The sequence below is a fragment of the Lepidochelys kempii genome, chromosome 9 (assembly GCF_965140285.1).
Source record: "Lepidochelys kempii isolate rLepKem1 chromosome 9, rLepKem1.hap1, whole genome shotgun sequence".
NCBI classification, from domain to species: Eukaryota; Metazoa; Chordata; order Testudines; family Cheloniidae; genus Lepidochelys; species Lepidochelys kempii.
The window spans coordinates 88,469,768-88,483,800 of record NC_136388.1 but is presented as its reverse complement, the minus strand read 5'-3'; the positions used below and the strand labels follow the sequence as shown (position 1 = coordinate 88,483,800).

The 14,033-nt window shown below is 39.5% G+C and overlaps 1 protein-coding gene across 5 annotated transcripts in view; it reads left to right on the top strand.

The window, feature by feature from the left end:
* The window catches only part of GRIA3 (glutamate ionotropic receptor AMPA type subunit 3), a 223,961-nt gene that overhangs the window by 40,063 nt on the left and 169,865 nt on the right, over positions 1-14,033 (top strand). For all 5 annotated transcript variants that reach the window (XM_073361295.2, XM_073361293.2, XM_073361296.2 and 2 more), the window contains exon 3: positions 282-521. In XM_073361295.2, coding sequence (XP_073217396.2) covers positions 282-521 — 240 coding nt within the window. The remainder of the gene's footprint in view (positions 1-281; positions 522-14,033) is intronic.

Genomic DNA, 14,033 nt, shown 5'->3' with positions numbered 1-14,033 from the left:
TCCTCTCTCCAGGATAGTCCCTAGAGGCTGAGATTAGCTGGAATGTTTGAGTTGACAATCTCTGCATTAAACGTTGGGGGATGAAGGCAGGTGGGCTCAGAGCAAGTACTTCTGAGCAGGGGACTTTCCACTCTGGAGCTTGTTACTTTCCTTGGGCTGACACTGAACACTTCGCAACCAGAACTGCAATTTTCCTTTTTTCCCCCAACCCCTCCCATTGATTATATAACACTGCTTCATGGTGGTTTCATATTGTAACATCTCTGTTTTTTGTTTGTTAGTTTGTTCACAGTTTTCTAGAGGAGTTTATGCCATCTTTGGATTCTATGACCAGATGTCCATGAACACACTGACATCATTTTGTGGAGCTCTGCACACTTCCTTTGTCACACCCAGCTTCCCAGCAGATGCAGATGTGCAGTTTGTCATTCAGATGCGGCCAGCGTTAAAAGGAGCCATCCTGAGCCTTCTGACTCATTACAAATGGGAAAAGTTTGTATACCTCTACGATACAGAAAGAGGTAAGAACTGTCATTTTAGGAGGCTTTCCAATATCTAACTTGCTGGAAATATTGATGTCAAACAATGCATCCATGGTTGGCTTTGAACACAGGTCGTTCTTTCTGATTGATTGTCCTAGAAAACAAAAGGTTCAAATATGTTTGCAGGAGGAATAACTTACTGCTGTAAGCATCAGTTTTGGAATACCTGTGTTCCCTGGAACCAAAGGTTTAAATCCTGATAGGGTTGCTGACATCTTCCAAGTAGGTAAGGTAAACGCCATGCAGTTTATTGTTACACAAGACCTACTTTGCACTGGCATTAAAGATCCCATAGTGCTTTTCATAACTGTGTGCTTTTTCCCTGAAATTGGGCAAAAGTAATGCATGTTTTCCCACGTGGCTACCAAACTGCACCCCAGAGGTGGCTGCACTTCAGTGCTGTGGTAAGCATATAATTTATTAAATGTTTTTTGGTCTTTGGGATGAAAAGTACTACATAGATGTGTAGCATAGAGTGTCAGAGAGAGACTGGACATGTACATGGATAACAAGAATATCTGGAGTTATGATAGCTAATACTAAAAATAAAATGGAAGGGATATTAACCTCATGCTTCAGGTTTTAAATCAGCCTCTAACTTTTATGAATTAGGATGAGCTTTTTCATGGGAGTGGGAGCAGATTATCCCACATCTGTCTGTTGTAGGGGTTTCTCTGAAATATCTGGTGCTGGCCATTGACAAGATACTGAATTAAATGCGCCACAGGTCTGATTCAGTATGGGAATTTCTATGTAACATTTTATTGTAATGAACTAGTAATGTATATGTGTACCACTGCCCTCCTTTGCATAGATTCAGAACAGGTAACTGTGGGCCCTATGCCCTACATGGCTCATGGAGATTCTCCTTTAGTTTAAATAGCAGGGGATGTCACTTTTGGAGCAAAAGGATCTGGGTTCCATCGTTGCCATGAAGTTCTGAGGGGCTTGGTGTATAGCAGAGTGACAAAGGGTCAAGTCCCAAGAGGCCACATTTGACATGTTATTACTAAATGGATTTGTGCAAAGTTTTCATAATGTTTGGTGCAGCTAAAGGTTGAGCAGACATTTTGTGTAGACTAATATTTTTAAAACATGGGTCTGAATGTGCAGAGAGACATAAGGGCACTGATAGATTTTGGGAAGCATAGATCATGGTAAAGTTAAAATGTACTACAAATCTGTGAGATCAAGTAGAAATACATGGAGAATTAAGAATTCTCTGCAGTTGAGAATGCTGGTAGTTTTGAAACTTTTGACAACCACTGGGTCTCTGATTTAATTCAGTGTATGAAACTACCATGTGTATTTTTAGATGAAATTTTATGTGAAGATAATGTCATTTATCACAGAACCAAAGGAACAATATCAACAAATGATCATTACAAAATGGTATTTAATATTTTCTAGGGTAAAGTGACCTGAAAGAATTAAGATGAACATGTTTTACTCGGAGAAAGAAACACATTATTGCTCCAAGTTCATGATTAGCAATGGTTGAAAGTCAAAAGGTTTGGGGGGTCGATTTAGTTTGGGAAGTCATTTATATGTGTAGAGCCTTCTCTAAAACCTTTCTAAGCTCTAGGGCAATTACTACACCAAGAAAAAGGGTGTATTTTAACAGGTTAGTTAAGTGAATACAAGGCAAATTGTTGTTTTAACATGAGTTGGCTCGTCACGGTAAACTGTAGGAGAGGTTCTGAGATTTACCTTGACCAGCAAACACACATTAAAACTACAACTGACCTTGTCTTTGCAGAGATTTTAAAAATGTTAAAAACACACCTTTTTCCTAGTGAAGACGAGGCCTAGGAGTCTGGGTCTGGCTCTGTTATGCTCTCTCTCCCTACAGTTGTCATGTTGGACCGAGCTCTCTGCCTCTTCATTCATATCATCTTAATAGGTCCTTACAGTTGTTTTTGAAGATCCCATTATGAGTCCAGCAGTTCTGGCTAGTGTGGATTTCATATTTCATGTACCTTGGGGGTACGCACATGAAAGCATGAGGGAAATTTGAATTCAATGACAGCCAAGGGCCAGCAAGAAGCCTACAGGAGTTACTGAAGTATCAGGGGTGCTCTTCCAAGATGAAGGAAAACTCTGTGTCTTTGGTTAGCTTGTATGGATGGAAGAGATGTCAGTACTTATTGGAGCATTGCAGGGATGGCAGAGTAGGCAAAGAGAAATCCTTCTCTCATTGAATCGGGGCCTGGGAAAAGTTTTAGCTTGGTTCTGGTGTGTGGCGAGACCAAAGGTTCTTTCTTTGCCTTCCATTACATTTGTCCTCAGCCACCCTTGTTAATAAATTATCAACTTCATGTTAAAACAGGAACCAAAACACTTTGATCCTGTGTGTTTAGTCTAGTGAAAACAATCTCAGTGTTTGTATCATTGTTATTGACATTAAAATTACTGTATTTTAAAGAAACATGAGAGTAAATTAGAAGCAGGGCATTATCCAATGAGAAGTTGACATTAAATCCCATCGTCTGATGAGCAGTAATCCTGACTGACAGCACCTGAAATATCTGGCAGTTTCAGAAGCCTGCCTAATCTATTGTGATGGGTCTTCAAATAAGAGAGCATCTCAAGAGCCTGAACAATAATAATGGTGAAAGGCTGCTTGCACCGGATAGTGAATAAAAGACTTACATATGCCTGCGCTGAGATTCCATTGAAAATGAAAACACTGGATCTGTCATACTTTTTCATAATTTATACCATAGATAGTCAACTGCTTTGGGACGTAAATACTATAGAGAGAAAATGTTGAGCAATTTGCTGTCAGCTCCTGAAATAAATTATCATTTAAATACCTCCTCTCTGTAAAGGTTATCTTTTTACTGGCTTGTTCTTAGAATTGGACTATCTGTGAGAAATCATGATACATTAAGCTACTCCTTCATATGTTTAATATTAGGTACTGAGCAAATTGTTCTTGCAGGTAGTTTTACTGTATTCTGCTGAAGCAAGAGACTGCTAGCCATTAAGCTCTGCATTTACTAGGACTTAAATACTGTTGCATATTACAGATGTCAAACAAAACAGAAGAAGCCTATCTGTGGTTTTATGTCATTTACTGAACTACTTCAAGCTAAGCCTATGAGAGTCAGCTTTCCTTCGAAGCTGTTCTCTTTAGGCAGTGATATTTTTTTCTTCTTCACCACATGGTATAATCATATGGTTAACCCTTTGACATCAATAGACATGACAGCATGATTTCATGTCTCTTGTGGTGCAGAGAATAAAGATGCATCCCAAACAGAGTAAAGTTGAGAAATACAATAAAATAGACAAACAATAATGCTTCTAATTCTGCAAGTAATTGTGTGTGCATTTCATAGCATTTAGACACCTAATTACCTTATTTATTTTCTGAGGCTACTAGGTGCCTAAGTGCTATAAATTGCACCCACAAATGTTTATATAATAGGTGAAAAATCTGATGCCATTTCTCAAAAGTGGGAGCTGTGCTGCTAAATCAGGTAACAAAATCTAAGAAAATACAAGGCACCTGAAATCCTGCAGCAGAAATGAAAACATTTAAAATGTGTCTGTGGTTTGACTTATACTGCAGTAAAGCCCTTAAATATGAGTGACATTTAAACTCACATGATAACAATTGAAAAAAATTATGCTTTATGGGAAGTCACGGTACATTAGGAAAAATCTGTTAAGGAAAAAGAAGACAATCAGCAATGTATAGTAAAGAAAATGTGTCAGAACATTCATTCTATGCCACGTACCTCATGTCCTTCAAAGGGGAAAAGGCAGGGTTAATTTCTGTTGGGATTAACTCCAATCAATGAATTGACACTGTCAGTTGCTGTCCTGCTTTTATATTGCGCACAAAGTATCTGATTAATTAGCTGGTGCTAAATGCCTCAGTAGGCTTCTCTGCAGTAGAACTAAGGCTAATTAAGATCATGTCAGGATGAAATTATGACAGGGTTACAGGCAGAAAGCAATTCTGAACTCGGATAGCATGCATCAAGAAAGCCTCCTTTATGTATTTCACGCTGAGGATTATTTTTCATTCTAAGCATCATGTTTGTTTCTAGTCTCAGTTTCACTGGCGTAAATCAGTAGTTATTCCATTGAAGTCAGTTGGGCTTACACTGGTGTAAAACTAATGTAAGTGAAAGAAGATTCAGGCCTTTGCATTTTAGATTCTCCTTACTTTCATATGAGAGTTACATGTCTCTTTTATTTAATTATACAGCTAGTGTTGTGGATTGTAATGCTGAAGCTTTTGTTTAATCTGAATTTTTAATATGCTTCTTAACTAACGTTTCATTTTATGTTTTGTATCAGAATCACTTGTTTGTATAGTTGGTTTGCTCTCTAAAAGCCTCCAAATTAGGCATGCATTTTTGACCTAAGATCTCACCAGATTTGACACTTAACTATGTAAAAGTATATTTTAACACACAGATGGCGCACTCAAAAATTACCATACACTTTTTGGCACAAACATATTTATTTAAGTAATGCAGTTCAGAATCAAGTCATACAGAATAGCCTGTGTACTTGTGGGGGTATCCCTTGCTCCCTTCTTTGAAGGTCACTAGTCAGCTTAGAATGTAAATTCTTTGGGGCAGGGACGCTGTCTTCCTTTGTATAGTGCCTTGCAGCACAAAGGGGCTGCAACCTTGATTGAGGTGCTGGAATGTTAATAAAATATCTGGTCATACTTAGCGGATTTGCACCCATTTAGACTGACTCTGAATTTCACCTATTTGTTGTCTAAGGTCCAGTTTCTGAAGTTAGTAATTTAATTAGGTATCTGTGGATGGAATATCTTGATTAAACAAGCGACTCAATAGCTGTTGTCCCATGCATTTTTAAAAGGTTGGTAGTGGATCTGATCACAGCTGGATAAAGGCACAGGCATTATAGTCCTATGCCTAGTGCCACAGCTCCTGGAGTCGCATGAGATCAGAGTCTCAGCTTTCATGTAAAATATAAATTATGTAGCTAACCTTCAATGATGCAAAGAAAAGTTTCAAAATGTGAACCAAGTATAAGTGATGCCTGAGTCTGCAGACAGCCTGAAACAGTAGCTCCACGAGATGTGATCTGTGTTGTTTATCTTAACTCTGAAACCCACTGTCATCTCTAAGGTGGGTGAGGTCATGCCTGGAGAAAGACCACAGCATAGAAGTGGAGCTATGAGCGCCCCACATGAGTTGTGTCTAGGGCCATGGATTTTCTTGATTTGGCCTTGGACACATTTGATGACTTGACACCTGATCCATTACATCTGCAGACGGCCAAGAATAGCTCTTCTGCATACTACTGCATTTACCCAATGAGGCTTGTTATCTACGCTCCATATTCACGGTCAAAGGACAAGTCACTTCTGCAGTAGCTGTTCTTGAAGGAGGAGAATTGAAGACTGCTAAAGGGAGAGGGCCGCAAGAAACAGGCTCATTGCAGATCACGCTTAATTGGCCATAGACAAACGTCTTCATAATGGAAAGCATGCACATTGCTGCCTTAGCAAATTGTAGATAATTGGCTATGTACACACCACAACATAGCCAACTCTGCCCAAACCAAGATGGGATGAGCCAGTATTCAATGATAAGGTGGCCAAATGCTAGTAGATACAAAATGAGCTTATCTGAGGAACATCACACTGAGTATCTGCTTAGATGAAATCACTGTGGCAGGTGGTGAGAGCAGGTGTCAGCTGAGACACTTGTGCAATATGTTGTGTAGGAAAAATTTTTACTATAATCAGCTTAAATTTACAAACAACAAATTGTTTTGAAGTGGAAAACTGGAATTTTTCATTTTGAAAATGTCAGAACAAAACATTTTGGACAATTTCAAAACTTTAAAAAAAAAATTACGAGTCAAGAAATTGGTTGAAACTGACCCTTTCCACAAAATGGGTTGGTTGCAATGAATCACATTTTCCAACCAAAAAAGCATTTTAACAAAAAAATTCCCAACCAGCTCAAACCACCAGACAGTGAGTAACACAGGGAACTAACACACTGGCCTTTCACCTCTGGAAACCTGGATTCAAATACCAGTAATGTCAAGAAGAAAAGAGAATAGGGTGGTTCCTTGGGGGGATGTGAAAGGTTTATGAGTCTCTGCATAAAACAAGTGGAAGAAGTAATCTAAAACAGAATCACTAAATCCTGCATACTAGCATGCTACAGGGGCAGAGAATTTTCCCTGCTGCTAAACAGCTAATTTCTCAAACTCTGTGGATGACCTCAAGCTACCATATAACCTTTCCATGTAAGGCCATTTGCATACTCTGTCTTACATCAAAGAAAACTAATTGCAGTGGTTGAATTGTCAAGGAAGTTCACAACAGTTGCAGGAACTGGTGAATTTCCAGGTTTCACACAACAACTTTCCTGTTTGTTTCATCAGAGTGGTCTTTTCTCAAGGCCTTGGATGTTATTCCTCCAACCAAAATATTGGGCTGAATGTGTTACATGTGGAAATATGGGAATCACAACACTGGCTAGAGCCAAATATAATTTTCTCTCTATTAATCACAGTACTCTTTTCATTTAAAAAATGTCACGACTTATAGGCTGCAAATATGTTCAAGTCTTCTTTCATTCTCGTCACTTTGCTTATATGTGTAAGGGTTGATGCAATGTGTTTTGCTTACACTTTCAAGATTCCTAATGGATTAAGATTCTTTACATTGTCTTCTGGTAAATATCAGCTTGTGGAAAAGAATAATGGAACATACACCATATGCTTGGAAAACTATAAAACATCTAGGGCTCTATAACAGGAAAGAATTACTGCTAACCTTGTCTGATTCTTTTTGAGGTTTATGGCTGTACTGCTGGAATATTTTGGATATCAGCCCAGAATACTGTGCATGACATTGGGACATTACATATCTCCAGCATTTAGATAGCCATTCTGAGGGCCATCTCATTTTCTCCTTTCACTTCCAACTGCACAGAGCGGAAAAAAGGAGAGGAAATCTTGGTGGGATAATGAGGCTCAGGGAGTTGTGAGCAGAGGTTAGACCTCTGTGTGGATGATCCATAGCATCAGATGTCAGGATGGCTTGGAGAGCCATACCTCCTAATAGCTGAAGTTTCAAGACCTACTGGTGAGTTGGCAATTCAGCAAACCGCAACTTGCAATTTTGTCCCTCTTACATGTTTTTCCCTGGAATTATGTTTTGATGCTTACTGTCTGATAAAGAGGGTAATTTGGTGTAAGAAATTGAAATGATTGTTTTCACACTTTGCTACAATACAGAACACAGTGTAAATCCTGTGGTCTGAAATCTATTAATCAGAGTTAAAGAAAAGACACATTCCATGCAGCTAAGTGTAATATGAAAATGATCAGTTTCTGTTTGATGGAATATTACAGTGCCTAGAATTTGCCTGCAATGCCTAGGAAAAGCAGTGTTTGGTTTCAAGCAATTTTAGGATACAGCACAGGCAATTTCACCTAAGAGGCAGATACTGACACCCTTATTCACGCTGAGTAGCCCCAACGACTTCAACAGGACTATGCACGGAGGAAGGTACTGCTCAGTGAGTGTGCCAGAATCTGGCCCTGAGCTGACATGTTCTGTTTCATTGGCCACAGGATAGTTTTGCCTTTCCTGCCTGTGTGCCTTAGGTAATAATCTCAGAATGAGATCATCTAAGTCTCTTTGGCACTCAGCTTCCTGAAAGAGCTCTTCTGATGCTTTCCTGGACAAACATTGGGTCCTCCAGCTAGACATTATATTGGCTACAGTAAGGATGGACTGAGAGCCTTAAGCAGTTTTCTCCTGGTGCTTCACATCAGCTGCTCTTTGATTTGCTAACCCTTGGTAGTCACATAAAACTTTTTCTCTAGCATCAGCCAAACAAGTGAACCAAACCTTTAACAAAAGGGACAGAACAACTTCGACAGTCACCCAGCAAGGGATGTGTCATATTGGCACGGGAAAGGTGTGGTTAAAGCCCAAGAGCATCCAGAGTTCCCTGGTGTTCTGTAGAGCGCGTTGTGTGCACATTTTAGATAGACATGCTGGGCTCGGTGTTGAGATGCCCAGGCAAAGTGCCCGTGCATCCCCTGAGGCAATTTGACCATGCACTGCTGCCGGTGACATTTTCCAGCGAAGGGTAGAATACCTGCCCATGCAGAACAGATCTGTACCCTGCCTCATGGAGCTCCTTGGCATGAACAAGTGCTCCAGCCCGTTCATGAAGAAGAGCAGGGGAACCAGAGCAGGAATGTGGGCGTAACGGGAATGTGGGCCCAATACTGTTATTGCAGATCCTAGTCTGCAATAACATGATAACTTTCATTCTCCCCTGAACAGCTAAGGGCAGGTTGTGATAAGTCCCATTCAACATGACTGAGGCTAAGCGTATGAGTGGTCCCACTGAAGTCATGAGCAGAGCGCTGAGAATAATGGATTTTTTGGTACATTGTCAGTCCCCAAAAAATCAGGAAACAATTCACTTCAGGACAACGTAAAACAAGATGTTCATGTTGGCATGTTCAGGGAACCAAAAACTTAATAAAATAAAAGTTTCAGATTAAACTAAATCTTTTGTTCAACCCAAACTGAAACATCATCTCAATCTTCAGCCTTTTATAACTTTTTTTTAAAAGAAATTGAAGGATATTTTTAAAGAAAAAGTTGTGTCGAATAAAAACCCCCAAAGGTTTCATTTTGAAAAAGTCAAAACAAAACATTTTGATTTTTTTCTTTAATTTCTTCTGAAGTAATTTGACAAAATTGCCATGAATTCTCAGAATGTTTCTGCTGACCCAGATCTGCATTTTTGCCCCCCGCCCCCCAAAAAAAAAAGTTTGAAGGAAAAATTTAACCCAGCTCCTACCATGAATAAGAGCATCACAATCTGGCCCTAGGTGTTTGGGTTTTCTCTTTTCCAAATTAATATGAACTCTGAGTTTTTGAACATGAGTTTGACAAAATATGCTCGGGTACAGATCACAAGTAGGGAACAAGACATGGGGAAGCAAAATACATAACCCAAAACCACTATATGCACTACACAGCAGCCCTAAAGCAAGCTCTCGGGAGCATAAACTGACATCCTGAATGTAGTATATGGTGAGCAGGAGAAAATAGCTCTGGCACTGTAGGCTTATGATATAATTCTAAAGTCAGAGAGTCATTGTGCTTTTATAAACTGATTCTCGTTTAAATACATGCCTCTTAAATATTTATCACTTTATGAATATGCATGTTTTATTTAGTCTTGCTGAATAAGGTATAGCACATCTAATTTTTATATTGTGTGTATATATAAATAATTTAAGTAAAGGACTCTTTGGTCTTTGGTGATTTTATATGTGTTTCAGTAGGGTTCAAAATAACAAACTCTCGCATTTCCAGGAGAAATCTAAACTCAGATTTGCCTCATTTAAGACCATCTGAAATGCCTCTATAGTAAACCCCTGCCCTGCCCTTTTCCTTCTCCGGGAGTGATTATGGCACTTGTGTTTTAAATTGTCCCTCTGAAAATTCAGAACTGTGTGTTTCCAATATCAAACATTCCCAAAAGCGAAAAAAAGTGGTACTCAAAATGAATCCTATCTTGACAACAAGTTGAACCTCTCATACACAGACTGAAAGGTGGGGGGAAGTGCTTTCCCTACTGGTGCGTGTATGTGAAGCCATAATGGACTTCTATGTGGAATAGGACTCAGGAAATGCTTATTCAGTTCACCTGTACAGTGGTATCCCATAGAAATCTGACACCGCAATAATTTGAGCTTTAATACAACAAAGTTCTACATAGTTTCATCATTAATATAAAACAGCTATTTTACCACTATGCTCTGAAGCCAAAATCAAAATCTGCATGTGACTGCTGATTGTAACCACTGCAGAAATAATTTGAGGTCCCTGTGAAATATGTGAATTTCACACACACATACACCCCTCAGAGTTATGAACACCAGAGTTATGAACTGACTGGTCAAGCACACACCTCTTTTGGAAATGGAAGTATGTAATCAGGCAGTGGCAAAGACAAATAAAAAAAGCAAGTAAAGTACTGTGTTAAACATAAAAAACTTAAAAAAATAGAGACAGTTTTAAAAAAAAGATTTGACAAGGTAAGGAAACTGTTTCTGTGCTTATTTCATTTAAATTAAGATGGTTAAAAGCAACATTTTCCTTCTGCATAGTAAAGTTTCAAAGCTATTTTACATCAATGTTCAGTTGTAAACTTTTGAAAGAACCACCATAACCTTTTGTTCAGCGTTATGAACATTTCAGAGTTATGAGCAACCCATTTGCACACACACACAAAGTGCTGCAGAGCCAATAGGAAGAAAGTGAATCGGTTGCAAACTAGTATATGACTGTAGCTGCTTCATTTCACATATCAAAGTTTGAGGCTTGATGTTATTAAAAAAGAATCAAATGTAGGCTGATTAAACTTTGATTCTCTTCCTGTGTTGAATGGACCCCCTCCAATACCCGTTATAGTCAGTGGGAATCTTTCTATTGACAACAGAAGTTGGATCAGGCCCAATGTGCTTGTAGGGCTCTGTCTTGCAAGTTGCTAAGCAATCTGTCCCCTGCTCAGGAAAGCACAGAGGCACATGCTTAACTCTATTCACATGAGCAGTCCACTGACTTCAATGGGACTATTTCCATACTTAAATGCTTTGTTTGAGCCCCAAGGGGCCAGCACTTTGCAGGATTGAGCCCAGTATGAAGCAGGCACCTAATATGTATCCGCAACTATATATATGTTCAGCTTTCTCAGCATATTAAAAATTAATGTATATTTCATTGAAACTATGCTTTCCAGTTAACAGTTGACTTCCCGGAGGATTTTGATTTTTTTTTAATGGCCTCCCTATATTTTTATGTGGTTGTGAAGGAAATAAATGTGTTGTCTTAAGATTTCTTTTAAACTTGAATGCCATGTCACCATAGTTTGGATTGAGTGTTTGCCCTTCTCTGTGTGCTCGCCTTCACTGGTAAATGGTTAACTTTCATCCTGGCCAAAGGGTATCAGTGTGGCACTGCAGTGATCCCCTAAATAAGGAAACTTACTGAGTTATTTCAATACCGCTCAATGCAGGGCAATGCAAATGCTGACTTCATAACTGTGTGTGTGTATATTATACAATAGAGATTGACACCAGCTGAAGATCTGCCTTGTTGTCTATCATCAGAGCTCCCTTAATGGAGCTATGACAATTGACACCAGCTGAAGATCTGCCCATTGGTGCGGGAACTAAGGGTGTTGGGGGTGCTGATGCACCCCCTGGCTTGAATTGGTTTCCAGGATACGGGGTTTATAGTTTGGTTCAGTGGCTCTCAGCAGCCCCACTATACAAATTGTTCCAGCACCCCAGGATCTGCCCCAGAGAAAATACACTGTGGTGTGATTTTAATGGATTGAGTTTGGGATGGCCATAATGTTTGCAAGAGATGATGCTACCAAACGAGTGCCAGTAAAACGTTTGGACCCTCCAAGAAATATAGATCAAAAGGAATGTCTGAACTACATCAAGAAGTCATATCATTCTCATTTGATAGAATGACCCCAGGCTCTCTTTGCTTTCAGTTCAAGTACGTAGTGATACCTTCCTTTGTTACTTCAGCTGAAGTTCAAATTTCCTATGATAAGAGGGTGCATACAGTACTGGATGAATGAAGCATAAGGTGTTGGGATTATAAAAAACACTTTGCACTTCTAATGCACTTTCCATCTGATGACCTCAAAGCACCTAACGAAAAATAATGAATTAAGCTACACAATACCCCTGTGAGGCAGGCATGTAGTATTATCCCTGTTTTTCAGATGGAGAAACTGAGGCACAAACTGATTAAGTCCCCTATCCGCTGCCCTTTTAAAATCAGTGGAAGTACTCCCCTTGAGATCAAGCCTTAAATAGCTAGTCCAATGCCACACTGGAAGTCTGTGACAGGGCCATTAATAAAAGCTCAGGTCTTCCCATTCCTAGCTCTGCTTTCAACACCAAACCATGCTTCTTCCCTTAAATTTTACTTTCCATTTCCCTTATCTGGGAAACAAATGAGTCTCTTTGAAGGGACTCTTAATTGATTACTGAACAGGCTGTGCATGCAGGGTACTAATTAAATTGTATTTGTGGTACAGTTTATACAGAGGAATCCAACAGCTATGATTTCAATGATTCCTTGTTCCACACAGGAATGTGTGCGTTCTATGTGACTTTGTCCTTTTAGAGAAACAAGCTGGATGAGGTAATATCTTTTATAGTCTCTCTCACCAACAGAAGCTGGGTCCAGTAAAATATATTATCTCACCCCCCTCCTCTCTCTAATACCCGGGGACTGACACTGCTACAACACCACTTTGTCCTTTTAGATGCAGTTGAGTTTTTCAAACTTCAGACAATTGAATAAACTAATTTCTCATCTGTGTAATTATCCATGTCCCATTTTCCAGAAATTATTGTCTTATTGAGCATAAAGATGACTCAGATGTTTCATAGAAAATAAATAAATGTGAATGCAGACAAGACAAGCCTCATTAGGGAAAGAAGGAAGCTTCCTCAGATTGCATTAATTTTAAGGTAGTTTTTAAAGCATTTTCCTCCTGTGAATATGGGTTTAGCTCTGTGTTCTCAAGAGACGTTTAAAATCTCACTTATCCCTTTTTTAAAGTGTCCCTCATGCAGATTCATCAGCTTGACAGCATGGTGAATATGCATTTCTGGATCTCTATCACACTGTATGCTACTGTGGTAAAAAGGAATAATAAATACCACTATAAAGCAATTGAGTGTTAATCTCTGAAGGGACAATGGGAAAAGTTCCCTAACAGGGAATGTAAAATGAGTGTGATCTGTATAATGTTTAACACTTAATCACTGATTTGGTTTATTCCACATACAGAGACTTTTCTGGGTGGATCCTTGCCAATGACTAATGCCCCAAAGAAAAGTCATGTGACCTAAATTTCACTTTCGTATTCTCCTGATCCTGCGCCCACTCTGTGGAGGCCCTGTTGACCTGCACTGAGTTAAACACTTCTCATATATGCTGATGGCTAATGTTCCCAAAACAGCAGCCAGGGATCAGCACCGTATAGTGGTTCTCAACCTATTTACCATTGTGGGCTGCATCCACACATATATATATATATAGTACCTGTATGGCCCTGAGGATATCACATGGGCTGCCACTGTGTGCTGATTGGGCCGCAAGCAGGCCATGGGTTGAGAACTATTGGCATTGAAGCATCCTGCCAGGTTCCCTACACAGGCAGTTAGAGTAATGTAAGTACCAATCTGCCATCTTTACAACACCAGATCTGCTGGGATGATCCTCCTGGAGCAAGATACACCGGCATTTTCATCAGATTCTGCAGGCAGTGTGGGTCAAAGTGGGCGTACCACGGAATTTGGTTGTGCACAGGTAATGCAGCTGGGCTGATTCTAGCTGGTTGGGATTCATCCCTAGGAAGATGAGGTGCTACTGCTCAGCTCTCTAAGTGTAGTAGCAGGGCATGT